General features: G+C 38.4%; 2 protein-coding genes across 2 annotated transcripts in view; both read right to left on the bottom strand.

Annotated features, from left to right (window-relative positions):
- Positions 1-8,269, bottom strand: part of adgrg6 (adhesion G protein-coupled receptor G6) — a 74,549-nt gene extending 66,280 nt beyond the window's left edge. The window contains exons 1-2 of the mRNA XM_054619034.1: positions 8,197-8,269; positions 2,110-2,207 (exon numbers count right to left, since the gene is read on the bottom strand). Of these exons, the coding sequence (XP_054475009.1) occupies positions 2,110-2,207; positions 8,197-8,198 (100 nt within the window). The 5' untranslated portion in view covers positions 8,199-8,269. The remainder of the gene's footprint in view (positions 1-2,109; positions 2,208-8,196) is intronic.
- A 3,965-nt stretch (positions 8,270-12,234) lies between these two features.
- The window catches only part of vta1 (vesicle (multivesicular body) trafficking 1), a 47,931-nt gene continuing 38,924 nt past the window's right edge, over positions 12,235-21,241 (bottom strand). The window contains exon 8 of the mRNA XM_054618567.1: positions 12,235-13,241. Within this exon, the coding sequence (XP_054474542.1) occupies positions 13,096-13,241 (146 nt within the window). The 3' untranslated portion in view covers positions 12,235-13,095. The remainder of the gene's footprint in view (positions 13,242-21,241) is intronic.

Genomic DNA, 21,241 nt, shown 5'->3' on the forward strand with positions numbered 1-21,241 from the left:
TGCAGCTCGGCTCCAACATGAAACCACGAAGAGAACAAACCAGATGGAAACCATATCTGACTGCAGATGTCATGAAATGAGTCGTGACTTTTTCTGCAACATGACGAGTGTTTTTTGTTAATGGAAGCACATGACTTAAAGAAACGAGGCATGCTCCGAGACACAGACGGAAAATGTGAGTAAAGAAACCAAAAAAAACCCAGTGAAATGAAGAGGAAACAAGTGTATGAAGGATGGAAACATGGGAGGAGGAACAGACAGAACGAAGAAGATGGAAATCCTATAAATCACTGCTGTCAGATGAAAACGCTGCATCTCAGAAACACAAAAAGAACTCTCTAATCAAGACACAAACTTTTTCCTCCAACAGCAGGAAACACATCATGGAAAACATGGAAAACATGAAAAATCAGAAATCATGTTCAATGAAAAGCATCTTATAGCATGAAATGAAATGGAAGGAAGCAGTTTAATCATCAATAAAACGCTGGAGAACGACATTTATTTTCATATTTTTGTCATTAAAAGCACAGTCGTCCTGTGAAGTGTTTAACTTTCTGCATTTATCTCATTATAATAATCATAAAGGGCTCATAATGTGCCTTTAATGCCTCGTGGACTCCACACTTTACTTTCCATTACAGTATCTCCAGATGATAAAGCTCTGCTCTCATTACATTTAACGATTCATAATTGATCCACAGCTCATCTCACTGAAGATTCTGTTATTTCATTTTGTCAAAAGAACTTTTGTTGATTTTGCTCTCACAGCTGTTTGTTTTCGAGGAAATGTTCCCGCCGCAAAACACGGTGATTGATTTCTGTGACTGTCGAGACGTTTGTAGATGGAGATTAACGGACCAAACACACACACACACACACACACACACACACACACACACACACACACACACTCACACACTCACACACACACACACACACACACACACACACACACACACACACACACACACTGTCTGTACAGGATTAAAAGCGTCTGCAGGTGTGTTTTTTTTCTTCTTGCGTCCTCGTTCTTCACTTCTTTATAAATATGGCGGCTATCTGGTTGTCACATAGACGGTCTATAAGACGCCATCTATTAGTTTCATGGACCGCAGATTTGAAGCCTTGCGTTCAGCATTTTGGCCGTTGCCATCTTGTTTTTTTGCAACCAGAAGTGACAGGAGTGGGCGGAGCTAAGTACTTTGAACTCTGACTACGACATCCTAGGCCACCAAAATGTTACAATTAACTTTCATGAAGTGAACACAATGTAAAAGAGTTGAATTTTTAAGACGAAAACACAGACTACCACACCACGCCAAGGTAGAAACCTGTCAATCAGTGTGTAGCCCCGCCCTAAAGCATCCCCTGCTTTATGGTCTGTTTGACTCTAAATGGAGCATCATTTACTAAATGAACATCATGCTGTATTGAAGAAGACTTGAAACTAGAGATTGAGACCATAAACTCATGTTTACAATGTTTACTGAGGGAATAAATCAAGAGAGAAGTAGAGTCATTTTCTCATAGACTTCTATACAACCAGAGGAGTCGCCCCCTGGTGGTCAGCAGAGAGAATGCAGCTTTAACACAGGAAGCTTTGACTTCACTTTTCAGGACCGGAGGTTGCTGCCGGTTGTTGGTGTGTTTTTAAAAGAGATGGAAGAGGAAGTGACCTCAGACCAATGAATGAACTTTCTCACTTTCCTAAACTAGCCAAAAGTGACTGTTTGCAGATGACATTACTGTATCTCTGAGTAAAAATCGGAATAGTTAGCTTTACGTTTATCATCATAAAACGCTCCAATAGCATTCATGTTTGCTTCATTCTAACTTCTCAGTCAGTTTGATTCCAGCTGAAGTTTTAGCGTAAAGGTTTTTGTTTTGAGGCTCGTCATGTGTGTAAACGATGTCGATGTTTTTGGGGGATTAAATCTCAGGTAACGTGAAATAAAAGTCTCCACTTCTTCTCGGTCGGACTGACTCTTCTTTGAGAGTTTCACAGCTGTGAGAGCAACTCAGTCAAAGTCGGATTAAGACGATTAAAGACTAAATCCATCCGCCCTGAGACTTCCTGTCCTGACTAGAAGTAGAGGTTGATCCTACCGTGCCTCTGCAGACTCATCCACAGCAGGACGACCGGGACAACATGACGGAGCCTCCACCTTCCTCCTCCTCCACCTCTGCTGCCTGTACAGGACTCCCTGCAGGAGTAGAAGGAAGAGAACGTCAGTCAGTCAGTAGAACACAGAACAAAAGGAACTGGTTGTGGTTTTCACACCAGCTATCGACATGCTTTTCATGTTCAGACGCGTTTAGCTTGTTTATGCTCCAAATAGACACAAAAACGCGACATATTGATCTGTAAACATGAACACTGACACTGAAGTCACAACATGATCCCTCAAAGTTTCCTGGATCGATCTATTGGCAAAAAGTTGATTTATGTGGACTGGAAAACGCTGCATTTTTCACGTTGTAGTTCAGAAATGTAACATTTCTGGATTTTATATTGTTTTTTCAACATAATAAACACAAACAACAACACTCACAGCTGCCCCATAAGTCCAGAGGTTTGGTACGGACACAGAGAGCATGAAAAACAAATAAGATTAAATAAAACAGGAATAAACTAAATTAAATTAAATAATTAAGTAAAACGTAAGAGTCTGCAGCTTAATGCTAACATCAGCATGCTAACATGTTCACAATGATGTACAACACTTTAAAATATATATCCTATAACCAGGATGAACATTTCACTACAGATCAGTTTCTATATTTGTCGTAAACACCTGACCAGGTATCACACCGGGTGCCTCCCACGCTTTAACGGTGTTTGTGCTTACGCCTTCATCTCGGAGAATAACCCCCAGAGAGCCAATCAGATTGCTCCATCAGGGCGACATAAAAGACACCTGAGCAGCTAATGAGACGAGTCGTCAGAAGTGTTTTTATGGTTCAAGTTCATTTAAAAGTGTTTCAGCTCACATCTCAATAATGTTCCTGTAGCAGCAGTTATTATTCAGATGATGAAGATTATTTTTAAAGGATATTTTTTGGGGGAAAACAGTTGTTTAAAACTGCTGCGTCCATCAAAAGAAGCCGAAACTCTAGAGGAAAATGTAAAAAGAATAAATCCAACATATTATAATAAAGGTATAAACTGGAGTGTTTACAGAGTATGAGCCTGAGGAAGCTTTATGATTTAACAGATTAGTCATTAACATCTCAAACGTGATGATGATCACAGTCAAACTTTCCTCCTGTCCATCATAACAATAACGCTTTTAGTCAGGAGATATGAATGTTCTTTCTGTCCACTCAGCAGAACCTCCTCAGTGATGAAAGTCATTCCTTCCTGTTTCCTGTTTCGTTTATAAGATTCTCACCAACTGAATGGTGCTCTCTCCACCTCCATACTCCAGACCTGAAGAACAACCTCCTTCATGAAGCTCCTCACCGGACCATCACGAGGTCTGAGTCGTTAGCCTGCCAGTTAGCGTGGAAGTTAACCTTGCAGTTAGCTTGGCTGTTAGCCGGGCTGTTAGCCTAACCTTGACTAGATAAGTCCCCAGCATAAGTTGCCATAGTTACTGAGCTTGAACTCTGTTGAATTTGTTTTTTTGAACCTAATGAACTTAAAACGAGTCGGACTTCCTGAAATAATTCTGTCTCGTTTGGAGAACCATCTTCACAGAACAACATGATGGAACACCAGGAGGAACCTGGCGGCTCTTTAAAGGTTCCTTATGAGCAGCTGAAGGTTGTTAACCTAAGCAGGAGGAGGGCGGGGGGGCTCCTGCTGGAAACCAGACCTCATTAGCACCAGTCTGGTTCCCAGTATGAGGTTCACGTTATACAGCAGAGAATGAAAGGAACGTTTCTATTGGCCGACTGTGAAACACACAAAACACTGATGGATCTGACCTGAGGAGACGTCCTTTAACGTGTCTACTATCTTGTATTTTTTCAAATAAATGAATAATTAAACTTTCAGGCTGCGTCTGTTATTCCTTTAATTCCTCAGTTATGTGAATGTTTAAATCGACTCGTGTGCCGGCTGGATGCAGGACCGTCTGAACGTCTCACTGTCAAAAAGAAAAATACGCATATTTAACAAAAACATGTTACAAGAACTAACCAATAAATCAAGAATAAAAACCTGAAACTTCAGCTGTGATCTAAGAATCTGGTTCTGTTCAGGAGACGTCCTGATGCTGCAGAAACACAAAGTTTTCTTAAAGTTCAGACTGAAGGAGTGACTTTAAATAACTTCTGATCACACAGATGAATTATTAAACTCATGTTAGACTGAAATTAAGAAAGGTGGAGAAAGAACGAGGGAGGAGGAGAAGTGAGAGTCTGACTGAACTTTTAATGGAATAGAGTTTTCCTCTCTGTGTCCGTCAGAAGTGTTTGGCTTCATAAATATTTAAAGCAGACGGAACAGAACTCCGTTTCATTTCATCGTCGCAAAATTCATGCAACTCCTGACATTAAAGAAAAACTCGCCTCTTTGTCAACTCTTGCGTCTTGTCTCCTTGTCTCCTCCCTCCTCCCTTCCTCCGTCTCCAGAATGGAAATGGAGGAGTGAATGAGAAGCGGAGCGAGGTCAGCGGACGAGGCCGCGGACGCCGGCGCATAAAGAGAGCGATTCATGCGTCTGCAGGCCAAAGCCCTCCGCCTCCAGTCAGACATTTTGTGGTTCAGACGCTCTGAATCTCACAATAACACCAAGACAACGAAGGTTTACCAACAAAGGAAACGCTGAAATCCACCTTTAAATGAAGAGAAGAGACTTTATGCACTGAGGGGATGAAGCTCAGAACGGGATGAAATCAATTTAGATTATTATCAGAGTTTCTGTTGCTTTAAGGCCTCTCTCTCATGTTCTACTTTCTATATTCATTTCAATATGTCGTCACGTGCTTGTGTTCAGAATAATAAAAGTTAAACAGCAGTTTATATAAAGTTTTGTCTGAACTTCCTCTCTTATTCTACGCTGCTACATAAAGACCGTTTAAAGCTGCATTCGGGTGTTTTTGTCCACTAGGGGGCTCCACCACAAACTACACTTTAACGTCTTTGTGTTTGTGCAGCGTATCCTAAAACAACAGTTCATTTGTTACTCCTCATTTTTCGTGCATTTTCCTCCAAAACTTCTGCTCGTTACATGAATAAAGTCTTTTCAAAATAAACTTCCGGCTTCACACTAAAAAAGTTATTTTGGTTTAGAAAAAAACAAAAACCTAGTAAGGTTTAAAAAAGATAATAATTTGGGTTAAAATAACTAAAGTAGTTCCGTTACTGAATGAATCAAGATACGTGACAAATAAATCCAGATGTCTTCTGGTTTCACACGAGGAACAAACTGTGTTCTTCATACTTCCTGGTTCATGATTAACTGAATCACATACAAAATCATTTCCTCGGATATTTACGAGTTAAAGCACATTATGGACAAAACATGCACTAAATGGAACGCGGCCGCCCGGCTGTGAACAAAGAGAAGAGAAGCTCTGATAAAAACAAACAGAGAGATTCATTCTCTGATCAGATAAATATGTAAATGTATATCTTTATGTGGATGATAGTTATTGATCAGATATCAGTGATGATGTTCAATAACCTCTGACCTTTAACAGTCTCCATCACAGCTTCGTTAGAGCTCAGCAGTCATGAAGACAGTGAGATGTGGTCGAGAGCTCTGGTAGAAGAAGCTTAGTCATCAGCACATCGATGTTTAATGAGCGTTTCTACTGACGCGTGTTTTCCTTCGATGTCGTAGAAAACTTCACGTTAGAGACGTATCGATAGAAACACTGACCTGTTGACTTTTTGTTAAATATTGAACCAGAACCAGCATTTTTCTGAACCAGATAGAATCCTGAACAAGCAGGACTCAGACCTCCACACATACAGACTCATAACCGCTCCAGAATCAGAGCCCGTCTACATGAAGGCTTCTTAAAACACAGATCTTCCTCCACCTTTTGTCCTCTCGTCCACAAGAGTTTACCTTCATGAAACGGATATTTTAGAAAATGAATTTAAGAATTTAAAGAAACTGTGTTTAGGAAACGATGACGAGTCTTCCTCTGCAGGATGATGTCTGAATATTACGTATACTAAGACTCACTATCAACGTTTTCTTGTGTTTTCATTCATAAGTCCTTCCTCCGTTCACATATGAGTCAGTGTTTCTTTTCACCATGGAACCAAAATCATGTTTAAATAAAGTCATACTTCTCTGTTGCTTTATTATTGTTTACTATTTGTTTACACCATCAAAGAAGAACGAGCTCACTGAGCACGCTCACAATCTTCTTCTGTGGTGTTTGACGTATCGCTGATCTTTATCTCGACCTTCTGACCCGTTGAGGGTTCGGATCCTTTTTGGATTAAAACAGGTCTCTGTGAACACGAGGCCTCAGCTTTACAGTGTTTAGGTTTGTTCACATTGCGGTGCGTTCACTGACAGCAGGGAGAATACGGGGAATCAGGGTTCAGATCTCCTCGTTATCTTTAAACCTCCAGCTTCTAAAACCAGAACATCTGGAAAAGTCCAGAGTCACTGCAGAGCATCTTCTCAACATCAGTATCATATTTTAATAAAGTTTTCAATACTAACTTTTATGATTTATCTCTCTGAAATGTTTCTGAAATGATTATTTATGATTTGTAATATTATCAGAACCCTTTTGGATCCATCTTTGACTCATTTTGACATTTGAATGATTCTTTTAGCCTCGAATGAGATTTTGAATTTATTCTAAAAAATCGAATTATTATTTTATTTCTCCTACACGGAGTCTTCTCCAACAGTTTGACTGAATTTATATAAATAATACTCAGGTAATTATGGGAAAGGCTGTTTATGGAGAATCGTGATTTTATCAATAACTTAATAGAAACAAATCCTTAATATTTATTACAGGTCGGTTGTGTTAATAATAAACTGGACACTTAGTGTACAGAAGTATATATTTATACAGCGTAGAGAGTATTAATCATGTATTTCTACTTTTAATAAATAGAAATACAACAGTATGAATTATATAAATTATTCTTCTACCTCTGATGATTCCTCCACATCTCTTTATTGTCAACAGGAATTATTATTATTTATTATCATCATTATTGTTATTAATATTACTACTAATAATACGATCTGCTAGTATTAGGTTCATATATTCCCTGTAAGTGTTTTACATTGAACATTGAATGACTAAAGACATTTTTTATGAATTAATATTATTATTTTTTTAATGATTGTACAGATTTGAATGATGCGTTTACATTTTTCAGGAGATCTGAGTTTCTACTGAGTTTGTTTGTGTGTACTTTGTGTACTTTGTGTACTTTGTGTCCTCGTACTGTTTTCTGTTTTCTCATAAAACTGAAACATTCATAACTTCATGTAACGAGCAGAGAGCCGACAGAACAAAGATGATCTCAGAGCTCCAAAATCTATAAAGTTATTAAAACATATCTACAATAAAACTTATCTGATTCAAAAAGAAACTTTATGAGTTTCACTCAACAGAGAACAAAATGTAAACAGTTAGGAAGTCTGGAAGATTCAGACAACACCTCCTCTTTCTCTCCTTCTCCTTTTTTCCTTTCTTTTTTCTTCTTCTTCCTTTATTTCTTATTTCTTCCTCTTTTTCTTCTCTTATTTTTCTCCTTCTTCCTCTTCTTTTTTTTAATCTTCCTCTTCTTCTTCCAGATAATAGTTCAGCTCTCAAAAAGACTTGTTTTTTTGTCTGTTTCTTCTTTTCTTTAACATCATTAACGACGAGAATCAAACTCAAACTTCACAAAGTCAAAACTTAAAACTGTTTAATAAACTAGCACTGGGAGCACTGGGAGCACTGGGAACACTGGGAGCACTGGGAGCACTGGGAACACTGGGAACACTGGGAGCACTGGGAACACTGGGAGCACTGGGAGGACTGGGAACACTGGGAACACTGGGAGGAGAACCCAACAGAAGTTCAGTGTCAGAGTGAAGAGTTTCTGCGACTCTTTGGATCAACTGGTGGAACAAACAACCTCTGAAACCCTGATCTCTACTTTAATCTCTATTATTACTATTAATATTATTATTATTATTATTATTATTATTATTACTATTATTATTATTATTACTATTATTACTATGAATGGATCTTATGAATGTGGACTCACATGTGATCAGTGGAGCAGCAGCTGGTCCTCCTGAAGGATCATCCTCCTCTTCCTCCTCTTCCTCCTCTTCCTCCTCTTCTTCCTCACAGAACTTTATGTCGCTCAAACTTGAAGAATCTCCAAAAAGTAAAAGTGTTCCAGCTCTGGAGCTCCGGGGACCGAGCGGCGGAGGATCAGAGGCCGGGTCAGGAGCGCTGCAGCCCGGCGGAGCTCGCTGCTGAGGTCCGGTCGGCCCGGAGGGTGAAGATGCTTCTTCCTCTGAGAGAGAATCCAGTGAGGAAGAGGAGGAGAGGAGAAGAGGAGGAAAGCTGAGGAGAACGGGACGAGGCGCGTCCGGTCAGGTCACCCTGAAGAGAAACAATGTATCCGGGCTTTTCAAAATAAAACCAGTCTTCAGCTCAGAATGATCCATTAAAGGAAGATAATGAAACTATAAAGAGTCTGTTTCATATCTAAAATACAGAAATACTGCTGTTCCTATTTGATATTCTTACTCTGGTGCATCTTGGAGGGAAATAATGTACTTTTACTGCAATATATGTATCTGGAACTTTGTTACTTTACACATTAAAAACACTCCATCATATACTGATATATGATGCAGTACTATAATACTATAATGATAATAATAATAATACTAATGTAACACTGGCTCCTCATGAAGAACTACAACATGTTCATTAGTGACAAAGATTACATTACATTACATTATTACATTACATTACATTACATTATTACATTACATTACATTACATTACATTACATTACAGTCATGTAGCAGGACGCTATTTATCCAAAGTCATCAGTGCATCTCCTTTCTTAAACAAGCATCTAAAAGCATAAACAGAGCAAAAGTACAGAAACAAACTACTACAATAAGTGCTTCTTTACAGAGGAAGGCAGGGTAGTACTTCTTTATCAGGTAGTACTTCTTTATCAGTACTTCTTTATCAGGTAGTACTTTATCAGGTAGTACTTCAACAGTTATCAGGTAGTAATTCTTTATCAGAATTCTTTATCAGGTAGTAGTACTTCTTTATCAGCTTCTTTATCAGGTAGTACTTTTTATCAGGTAGTACTTCTTTATCAGGTACATCAGGTAGTACTTCTTTATCAGGTAGTACTTCTTTATCAGGTAACTTCTTTATCATAACTTCTTTATCAGTAGTACTTCTTTATCAGTAGTACTTCTTTATCAGAGTACTTCTTTATCAGGTAGTACTTCTTTATCAGGTAGTACTTCTTTATCAGTAGTTTCTTTATCAGGTACTTCTTTATCAGTAGTACTTCTTTATCAGGTAACTTCTTTATCAGTAGTACTTCTTTATCAGGTAGTACTTCTTTATCAGGTAGTACTTCTTTATCAGGTACTTCTTTATCTTACTTTATCAGGTAGTACTTCTTTATCAGTAGTAGTACTTTTATCAGGTAGTACTTTTTATCAGGTACTTCTTTATCAGTAGTACTTCTTTATCAGTAGTACTTCTTCTTTATCAGTTACTTCTTTATCAGGTAGTACTTCTTTATCAGTAGTACTTCTTTATCAGGTAGTACTTCTTTATCAGTAGTACTTCTTTATCAGTAGTACTTCTTTATCAGTAGTACTTCTTTATCAGGTAGTACTTCTTTATCAGGTAGTACTTCTTTATCAGTAGTACTTCTTTATCAGGTAGTACTTCTTTATCAGGTAGTACTTCTTTATCAGGTAGTACTTCTTTATCAGGTAGTACTTCTTTATCAGGTAGTACTTCATGAAGAGGTGAGGTTAAAGATGGGCAGTGACTCTGCTGTCCTGAGGTCAGTGGGGAGTTCATTCCTCCACTGAGGGGTCAGGACAGGAAGAAGATAAATAAGATACTTATACCAATAATAACATTATTTTGTACTAATAATCTATAATAGCAATACTATTAATGATAATATTTTATAACAATATTACACTTTCAAAGTTCTGCACAATTTTATTTTGAAACTGGACTTTTTACTTGTTATTCTTAACTTTTGTGTTTCTATTTTGAATAAAACTTGATGATGAAGATGATGTGATGAAGAGGAAGGACAATGAGGAGACTTCAGAGAGGAAACAAAGAGACGCGTCTCATTTCTATTTAAACTTCATTCAAACTGATTTTCCTGCTGTTAAGAAATTTAAATTTTCAGTACAGAAGTTTTTTTAATCATAGTGATGATTTATGAAGAAAACTCATCATAACTTCACTCTCTTATGTTTCTAATGTTAAACACGTCCTCTGAACAGAGACGTTAAACTTCAGCTTCTATATGTGAGAACAGAAGAACCCGGCACCCTGTTCTAATACAACCACATCTAGAGAGAGAATACAGGACAGAGAATCACAAAATAAAAGTAGATTCATGTCAGAAGAAGACTGGAATCAGAGTAAAAAGAAACATCATTTATTTGTTTCTCTTCTGAAGCAAAGATGAACAAAACAGAGCAGTGAGGCAGAAAAAACAACCAGAGAGACTTTTAATTTGAAAAGCAGATAATGGAGAAGACAGGCTGGAGGAATGTGGAGGACAGACAGACAGACAGACAGACAGACAGACAGCTGTCATAAGTTAAATCATAAACACAACAACATATATAAAACAACAATTTGAAACTGGATGAGTTTTGTTTAAGAGAAGTTCCAGATGTTGTGAATATTTTGAAGGTAAGCAGCTTCCTGCTGAGTTTAAAAATAGATCATGTTTGTTTTATGCTTCACTGCAGATGAATCATCTTCATACAATCTTTGTCATCAGCCGTCACTAAAGAGAAAACACTTTACGATCTTTATGAAAGAGAAGGAACAAGATGAAGATGTTTTTCTGAGAGAAACACAAACCGAACATGGAGATTAAAATAGTAAAACTCACCATCAGGGTCACTGAAGATACAAATAATCAAAGAACATTAATGGACTGAGAATATTCTGATGAAAGTTTAAAAAAATCTATTTTATTTTTGTTAAATTAACTGAACCAAAAGTGAAACAAAAACATTCTATTTATATGAACATTTAGATATTTTATTGCTTAAAACGAAAGATAAAACCTCTCAGATATCAAAGACATGAAGTCAAACAGAGACGGTGGAGCATCATTTCAAATATTTTATTCAAACTTCAGAGAAACTTAAAATGTTAAACATCAGCCAGAAACAAAACCAAAGATGGCCGCCCGCTCAGAAACAACCAACATATACAGAAGTGACGTCAACATATAAAAAATGATTTAACCTCAAACAGCATCTTTAGTTTTATTTGCCAAACAGAAAAGGTGGAGTTAAATTAAAGAGTAAATCAAATGTAAACGCTCAGAAACATTCTGCTGCTTTTTAACAGAGAAGACGTCAACGTGTTAGCTCGTCATGTAGCATGTTAGCTAACCACGAGCTGTCCCTTTACAGTGATACCACAACATCTTCTCTCATGCTCAGTCCTCCTGTTTCTAATGTTCTCCTCCGGTCACATGGTCGATCAGCGACGACAAGACGGCGACCCCTAGTGGTCAGAGATATTATGACGGGAGCACAGGAGGAGGTCAGGTGACGTAGTCCGTTAGCGATGTTGATGGAGGAGTGAGTTCTTTTTACTGTCGTTACGTAACAAACGCACTTATCTTAACCCCAAAGCACATCTAACATTCTCCTTATTATTAATAATCAAAACAAAGTTGTTTTTGTTTCAATACGCGATTTTACTTTCACTTTCACAGCGTAGTCGGTCAGCATCGAACCCCCGTCACAACGAGACGCGTCACTAGAAACAAGTAAAAAAACATTGTTTTCCTGCGTTTTTGTAGCGAAATTCTACGTAAATAAAAGTTTAAATATTCTCAACAAGGACCAGAGTCGCATCGCTTTACTCAGGCAGCCAATCAAATCAAGCAAGAGGCGGGCTTTAATACTTTAACACTGACTTCCTGTTTTGATGCCGATAGATGTAGACTAAAGGTTTATATTAGTGTTTTTTAATAACGATTCATTCCTCATTTAACAAAGAGTTCAACGTGTGCTTTGAATCAATTTATTCCCCGTTAATCACATTTGATCACCTGGTATTGAACGCACCCCCGCTATGTTGCCATAGGGGCGTTTTTAAAGCGTCCCGTTGCGTCTCGTGTGATCGGGGCCTTAAAGCGCTCGCGTTAGCCGCTGATAACGGCCGTTCTATCGGCTGATAACATTCAGAGTGAGAGATCAGAGAGTCTGAAGAAAAGATGGATGTCAGTTTGTTTTTGTACAAATACCCTTAGCTTAGCTTAGCATAAAGACTGGTAGCCGGTAGAAACAGCTAGCCTGGCTCCGTCACCGTCGAGTCCCGAACACAAACAGACTGGAGAACAAAAGCTGTTTCCCTTTGTTTCCCGTCTCTATGCTAAGCTAAGCTAACTAGCCACCTAGCTCTACCATTCACCATTAATGGGTTTGTTTTTAAGGTTTTGTTTTTTATGCATTTTCTAAAGCACTTGGATGAAACACGACCACAGCAGCTCCAGAAAAGGAAAGATTTTAGTTTATTTTTTCATCAAATTTTTGATATTCGATTCTTCAAAAAGGAGCCGAAACTCAGAGTCAAAAAAAAAAAAAAAGTATTTTAATTAGCTGTGTGTGAGAGTATTGATGCATCTGAAAATAAGCCAACAGTCGTCAATAAGGAAGCTTTGATCTCTGGGTCCTAATTATTAATAAGCAGGCAGTCGGTCAGTCACAGTGTCAGACACAGGCGGCCATTGTTTCACACTGATTTCCATCACGTCCTCCTCAGTGTGTGTGTGTGTGTGTGTGTGTGTGTGTGTGTGTGTGTGTGTGTGTGTGTGTGTGCTTGATCAGCGGCAGATAGAGCGGCGCTGCTGGGGAGAACAGAGAGGCGGGGGAGGTTTGGGACAAAGGCTTCATTCTTTGCCGGTGGTGAGGAGCTTCAGGGCTTTCTGGAGGTTCTGGACGGCCGTGCCAACGTCCTCGTACTGCAGAGCGCTGCCCGCGTACTTACACAGCTTCTGGGCCTTGGTGAAGTCCTCCGGAGTGAGATGAATGCCGCCTGGAGGGAGGGAGGAACGGGGGAGAACGGGGGGGAGAAGAGGAGGAGATGAGAGTCGGATATTTAATGCACAACGAGCAGAAATCACTCTTCATGACCGTGAAACAGCTGCACAAAGACGAGGATTCGTTTTCAGATTTCACAGCAGAAATAAACGTGAAACAATATGAGAAACATGTCACTCTGAATAAACACTCAAACTTCTGTTAGAGTCCTTAAAGGGATTATAATCTGGATCTTATCACAGATAAACTCATGCTCATTTTAGATTAATGTTTCATATCGTTTCTTGTTTTTAATAAAATGTTTTTTAAAAAAAGAGAAAAATGTTCATTAAAAGTTGCCGGAGCTCAATGTGACGAAAAATATTCAGATTAAAATGACTTTTATCAATCTGTTTCTCTAATTATCACTTTTCAGAAGCTGGAAACAAACTCATCGATTCAAGGTTTTTTTAAAGACGTCATTTACAGAAAACAAACTGTAACCTGACAGCTAGATTCAGTTCTATGTCTTTAAACATGACGAGGCAGAATACAGCGGAATGAAAACGAAGCGCATGAATTGTAAAAACAATCAGCAAAACATGAAATTAAGAGCTTAAAAACAGTTTACTGATAAAACCCTTGAAGATATTGAGGATTAAAGGACAGCTCATGTCTTTGTGTTCTACTACTTTTGGATTTTGATGCACAGAGATTTGACTCTTTAGATAAACTCTCTGATTAATCTTTTATATAAAGAAAAGACAAAATGATAATGAACGAGATCAGCAGCATCGATAGTAAAACCGTAAAACAGTCCGGATTTAGTGACGAGTATTTCTGAGAAGACGTCCCGTTAGAAACACTTGAAGGCGACCCGCGTCATGGAAAGTCATCCCCACATAATCACCCGTCAGCACACAGGGGATTGTGGGTAATTTATGATGGAGAGGTACCTGTTTTCAGAGAAGGACTGCTCTGTAATCTGTGTGTGTGTGTGTGCGTTCCCTCTGATGGCCTCTCATTACTGCAGTATTTAATAAAGGCTGGTGACCTTTGACCCCCTGAGACGGACCGCTCCCTCTGACCTCATCTCTCTGAACAGACACAGACATGTTTTTATACATCTACCCATGAAAACACAAATATTAAATATAGTCGGTGAGCTCACAGCTGAGCGATAACGCGATACCGTGACGGAGAACTTGACTTTAACATCGACAGCATCCAGCAGCTGTAATCCAGCCTGAGTGGTCACGTGATCCGGATCAGGACCTCGAACCTTCTGCACTGCTGTCTTTCATTATGAGAAACTCACTTTTTGCAGCTGAAACTGTTTTTTGAGCTGCAAACATCTGCAAGTATTTCACCATCTTTACCTAAACCTAACTACGTTTATTCCTGTAGAGACAGAAGTTTATTTTGGAAACTCTGTATTTATGTGACGAGTGAAAATTGAAGTGTTGCTGAACCTTTGTAGAAAAACGCACCAAAAATGAGGTGTTCCTTTTCCTAAGATATCATACGAACCTGTAGAAGATACGTTGAGGTACATATATTGTGTGTTAGCAAGTTGCGTAAATTAAAAAAATGGAATTATTAAGTTTATTACGTGACAAATCAACATTTTCTTCTGGTTTCACACCGGACACTAACAGAGGTCTGCTAGGTGAAAGTCCTGTGTTTTTAGACTCATCCATCCACACCGACCTCCTCCATACGAAGAGTCCGTCGCTCTTCATACGTCAAAGTTCACAATAACATATATGAATTGTTTGTTTGGGATATAAACTAATTACAGTGCATTATTTATAAAAAAACAACATGAATCATGACTGTAATTAAGATTTAAAGGTGTTTTTCGAGAGAACATTAATGCTTTCTGAGCAGCAGAGCAGGAGGTTTAGAGACGGAGACAAAGACTGAACTTTGTATTATTGTTAATATATGTTATTGTTAATTCACAGTGTCAAAATATTGATTTCTATAAAGTACAGTATCTGATAAAACTTCCCTTTCACTGCCAACGAACACAACACTGAATACGTTCTGTTGTTCTGTTTGTGATTAATTACTGATTAGCTCCATGAAGGTCTGTCTGTCTCCGTGATGTTCTCCAGAAACAACGCTCTGTGAATAAATCCAATGTTGAACTTTCTGCAGCTTGTTCCTCTCACAGACCTCCACCCATCAGGGTCTCTGGAGGAGCAACAACACGTTAAAGAGGGTGGAGCATTATGGACTCATACAGAACCCAGAAAACCCTTAAAGAACCTCAAAGATCCATCCAGAAGCTTTCCTTTCTGTGGATGACCACGTAGAGCCTCCTCTTATCACCATCCTATCCTTGTCTCCTTGTTTTCCTTCCTTTGCTGTTCTACATTCTGTTTCCTCCTCTTTCTGTTTTAATCTTTTCCTCTTCTCCATCTTTTATTCCATCTACGCTCAACCCCCTGATTTCTCCGTCTCGTCTCCTCTTCCTCGCCACATCCTCTCTTTTCGGGTTCTTTATTAGCTGTCAATGTGTCATTTGTTGCTAAACTAGTAAGAAGTCTATTAAAGAAATTCTGCATTGGTAATAAAGTAGAAAAGTGCTGCCTGGAGCCTCGACTAATAAAAGGGTTTCAATTTGAAAAGGAATTGGAACGTAGACGGTGGATGTTTTGTCATTTTTTTTTTTCTTTTTACAAAATTCAATTTATTACCAATGCGAGAAACATCTGAATGATTTATTTCATTCACAGCCTTTACGCGCTCTGGCGGAACATATTCTTCTCTCTCTCTTTCATTTCCTAACTCTCAAACTGATGTTGGCTTCTTTCTCTCTGTCTGAATCTCCTCTCCTTCTCTCCTTTAATCCTTTCCTCCACTGCATCCTAATTCCTCTCCTTCCCTCCCCAGACGACTGTCTTTAAGTGGAACCATCCCTCCTCTCTGTGGCTCGATGTGAACACGAGACACGAGACACTCTCTCCATATCAAACACATGAACTCACATCACTCACATCCAGGAAACGTCTGACAGCACAGAATCACTGAGGAACACTTTTTACAGCAGATCTCTGTGCTTTTGAGGAACTGGGTTTGGAAAACGGTTTCTACCTCCAAATATGAACCTGTAATTTATTTGTATATTTTTAAGTCTGCATGAAGCTTGTTCCTCTAAACTGTAGAGAAACAAACCCAACGGGTCTGATGTTAAAGGTCCTGGCTCCTCTGGATGATCCACAGAAGACGCTGGGAACAGTTTTGTAAGAACTACTTTCTTTGGAACAAATCTTCTGAATCTAAACTGTTCAGTGGAGGTTAAGCTCCAGTTTAATCAAAACCATCTGCATGGCTCCAACACGTTTTCCTTTAAATGACTCTGATAAGATCTGGTGCTTTGCAACATATTCAAAATATGTTTTTAAACCTTCTCACTTTCTAAAAAAATCCTAATTTCCCCCCCAAAAAACATGCTCATATTTTAAACAAGTTTCCATTTTTCAGAAATGTCCACACAATTCAAAATGTCCTCACTTTGCAGGTTTAAAACCAACAGAATTCTGACAAAGAGAAGTTCACAACTCAACGACAAAAAAACGGTCTTTCCTCCATCGATGTTTGTTCCTCATGTGGAACCAGAAGTCAAAGTTGATTTATTGTAAGTTCCGTTCTTCAGTAACGGCACTTCTGTAGTTATTTAAATACAAACCACAATCTTTTCCTAAACATCACTAAATAGTTTTCTGTGAAGACGGAAGTTTATTTTGAAGAGACTGTATTCATGTAACGTGAGGAAATGGACTCGTGTTGCTGGACTTTTGTAGAAAAAAGCACAAAAAATAAGGAGTAACATTACTATGTGTTAAGAGAGTAGGTCATGTGTCAAACAAACACAGGACTTTTACCCAGAAGACCGCTGTTTGGGTCCAGTGTGAAATTTACGTTAACTTATTCTAACTTAACTCACGTAAAAAACGCTCTTATTTTAAGCCAAACAATGATATCTAACAACAAATTACATTTGTTATTTTTTGATTAGTTTTGTTTCAGTTTACAAAGTTAATCATGCATTTAAAACAAAGAAAATATGTTTCCCTAAAAACCTAAATGACAAAGCAGTTTCGTTGTTTGGGAACAAAACATTTAGGAGACGGGGATGATTTAGATTATATTTGATTGTTATATCTCTTAAATTTGTGTCCGACACCTTGAATTCAACCCAGATCTGCAGCTGTTTTTAAGTTCAGAATATCGTCTCAGAATGCACCAATAATAGTGCAACCAATGGTGTAAAGCAACAGATTCTATTTAAGATAAGATAAGAGATAAGATAATCCTTTATTAGTCCCGCAGCGGGGAAATTTGCTAAAGGTGTAACTAATAAACAGGTAAGTTAACGACTTTAAGTTAAGAAAAACTAAACCTATTATGAGCTCAGTAGGACAAAAATATGAATTGTTTTTGTAACTGTAGATGTGGTTTACCAGCTGGCATCTCCTTTGTGAGGATGTGTGCACTGGTTAAACTGGGGAGTCACTGGTGTATTTTGGGGCGAACCAACGACAGCAGGCAGACGTTAAAGATTCAACGTTCCTTCCACCGGAGGAGATAAATGTAAAGATCCACGCAGCCAGACCTCCTCTCACAGGGTTAATGTCTCGCACATGAAACAACAATGACACCAAATGATTCTTCTACTCTAACGTTGACATGGTGGGACCCCATAAAGGACCTCTGCAGGTCTCTGGAGTCCACTTTGAGAAGCAGAGCAGAGCACCAGATCATGACTCTCCTGGCTGAGTAACACTCATAAAACACAAAAATGTCCTGGAGAAGTACAGGAACAAAAAATGATTGAATAATGTTGCACCATGTGCCCATAATCCCTTGGCTGGTTTCTGTTCTTCTGCAAAAAAAAAGAAAATATGCTGACTGGATCCTCCCAATGATGGGAAGAGGTAGAGAGGAGGAGGAGGTGAAATAGTGGAAAATAAGTGAGGAGAAATCCATATAGAGATGGGAGACAGCCAGAGACCACAGCATCAATAATTAAACAAGTTTACAAATCAGCTTTAGTTCAAATAATTAATACAAATAACACAATAAACAGAGGGAATGTATTGCAATACAGCTGCTTGTTATCAACTAATCTCTCATTTATTTCTATGATGAATAGTTTTATTGCTTAGTTGATTACAATTGGCAAGTCTTCAAACTGCTTTCAAAGTCTGACCAGCTTTGAAAAAAATCAAAGAAATTAAATTCAAGATATCCAGTTTTATGGAGTAAGTATACACTTGGTAAACTGTAACTACTTTGGTGAGAAGTTAAAGGTTTTTGTTTGAAGCCTGGATCTTTGTGGGAAACTTTGGTTCTAAGCTCAGATATTCAGTTTATAAAACCATTAAACATCACATACATTTTGTTGATCAATAATACAACTTATGAACCAGTAACTGTCAAAAGACAGAATTTTACAAACATTTTTTAAAGTGTTACCAAAAAGGCAAAGTTTCTCAGATTTTTGTCACAAGACTGCTGGTCTCAGATGAATTAATCATGTCTTCATAGTTTCACTGAGGAGCTCAGAATTTAATGTTTTTTACAGAATCTGATTAAAGCAAACGGTTTATTTGGGGCGAGATTTTAAAGGAGACATGTAGAATAAAATGTGTTGATGAACTATCCTAACTTAAACTTAGTTTTGGTTGCTTTTTCTGGGATGAGCGGTGTAGTTTTGAGGATTGTTTAAAGAAAACATGCTTTTCAATCCCAGCGGCGGGTTTTGGGCTTCAAAGGACTTACCTGATATTTGTCATTACAGAGGGACATATTTGACATTTGTACAATCCTTTTCCTGAATTGTACTCAGTATCAGTAATTGTGTTGTTTCATTCTCGCTGCAACAGTTTGTGCTATGGAATCTAAATATGAACATGTACTACATCTGTAGAGTAGGATCAGTCAAAAAGAACATCTTGTTGTAAAATACACAAATTAAAAATAAAGTATTCATAACTTCAAAGAGGACTCCCAGTTGAACGATGTAACAAATGCTTAAAAAAACTCTTTGCACAAACCCATCTCAGTGGTCTATTGATCAAAAGTAATAGATGTCATTTCCGCGACTGCTCCTTTGATAAAGGTATAAGAGTATTTATTTCTGTTGCTCTGCAGGAGAACCAGAGAGGAGAACCAGAGAGGAGAACCAGAGAGGAGAACCAGAGAGGAGAACCAGAGAGGAGAACCAGAGAGGAGAACCAGGGAGGAGAACCAGAGAGGAGAACCAGAGAGGAGAACCAGAGAGGAGAACCAGAGAGGAGAACCAGAGAGGAGAACCAGAGGAGCCCCGCTGAGAGAGGACTGCTGACAGAGTGAATTATAAAGTTTCATGCTTTGGCTCCCAAAAAGAAAAATGCAGAACAGATATCCAAATGTGTTCTGGGTCGTTTATTCCTCTTCTTTCAGGGCTGTTTAATATGTTTTAATGGAGCTCTCTGCGTGAACGGAGGCTTAATGTGCTGCTCAAACAGGCTTTTTTAATTTTTAATTTTAAGACCTATCAGACAGAAATGTAATTGCTGGATTCTCCCTCTGAGGAGAGAAAGTGTTTTTCCTCGTCAACGCTTTGGCAGCTCAGTCCGAAGGAAATCATGCAAAGAGGTTGAAATATTCATTTCACCTACTTATCCAGTTAAGGGTTCTGCTGAGCGTGCATACTTATCTTTGTAGAAAAATAAATGTTTCTACTGTAACACCAATATTCAGCTCAAGAACTGCACTAAGAATTTAGCATCGTTTCACCTGACAAGCTGAGTGAGCAGAAGGCTTATTAGTCTTTATCTAAAACGCTGTCATCTACCTTGAAAAGTTAGATACATTTATGGTAAATGGACGGCATTTACTCACAGCGACAGCAGTAGACTTATGATTAAGTTTACTGCTCCACCCCCTTTTCCACAACACTCGGCTCCCCTCCACAAGTTTCTTTACACTAGAAGAGACAGAAGCAGATATGATGCATGTCTAATTGAGAACGCACACAATCAACAACCAACGAAACGCTCTGCAGTGGTTAAGAAGGACTGGAACGAGAAAGATCCTGCTGATCTAAGAGTTGAACCAACAACCTTCCATTCACGAGTCAGCTTATAGAACTTCAGGACTTCTGCTGGATAAACGTGTCTCCACCCTCTAGCAGGGTTTATCATGACTAAATGTAAAATGATCAATTTATCAGTAACTGAACCACGTGTCTCGTAGTTGTTGATGGAGGGAAATCAATCAACACCACCACCATCTCTACAGCGTCACTTCTTCTGTAGGATATTTGACATCTTCTGATGTCCAGAAGAGCAGAAGTGTTACTTCTATAAAGCCTTGTTATCGTCCTTCTGTCTGATCCAACTTCTTTCTCAGGATCAGCTGCCTTCATCTCTTCTATAAAGTAAATAAAATGGATTTCTATCCAACACACACTTTGGGGTGTCTTCTCCACCAAAATGAGCGCATATATGCAGTTTTTTTAGTCACTAACAGTGCTAGTAAATGGTGTAAATGTTACTGTGTGTGAGTGTGAGTTTTAGTTCTATTTCACTTTTGTTAAGAATATTACAAAGCTGAATCTGATTAGATCACATGAGGGATTCGGAGGGATTTAGATGTGATGACACACTATAATTAATTTAGTAATTAAACATTTCACCTTTAAAGTCCCAGTGAAAGGAAGTCATCAACAGGTGACTCATCAAACATTTGAAACTGTTTTACAGAAGAGAAAAGACTTTAAATAAAGCTGGAATGGGAAGGATTTGGATGTGAAACTGGTTTCAGAATCGGTGAAATACTATCGAACCCCGAAGCAAACAAGAAAAGATTTTCATTTGATCATTTCAAAAAACTTCAAAGTGGACTTCAAAGACCACCCAGGACAGACTGGACGTGTCTTTTCTACCAAGTACTCTAAATACTGGAAAAGTCCTGAAATGCTAAACACATTCATTTTGCATGAAAAAGTGTTGAAATGTT

Source organism: Anoplopoma fimbria, chromosome 18 (genome assembly GCF_027596085.1).
Source record: "Anoplopoma fimbria isolate UVic2021 breed Golden Eagle Sablefish chromosome 18, Afim_UVic_2022, whole genome shotgun sequence".
Taxonomy (NCBI): Eukaryota; Metazoa; Chordata; class Actinopteri; order Perciformes; family Anoplopomatidae; genus Anoplopoma; species Anoplopoma fimbria.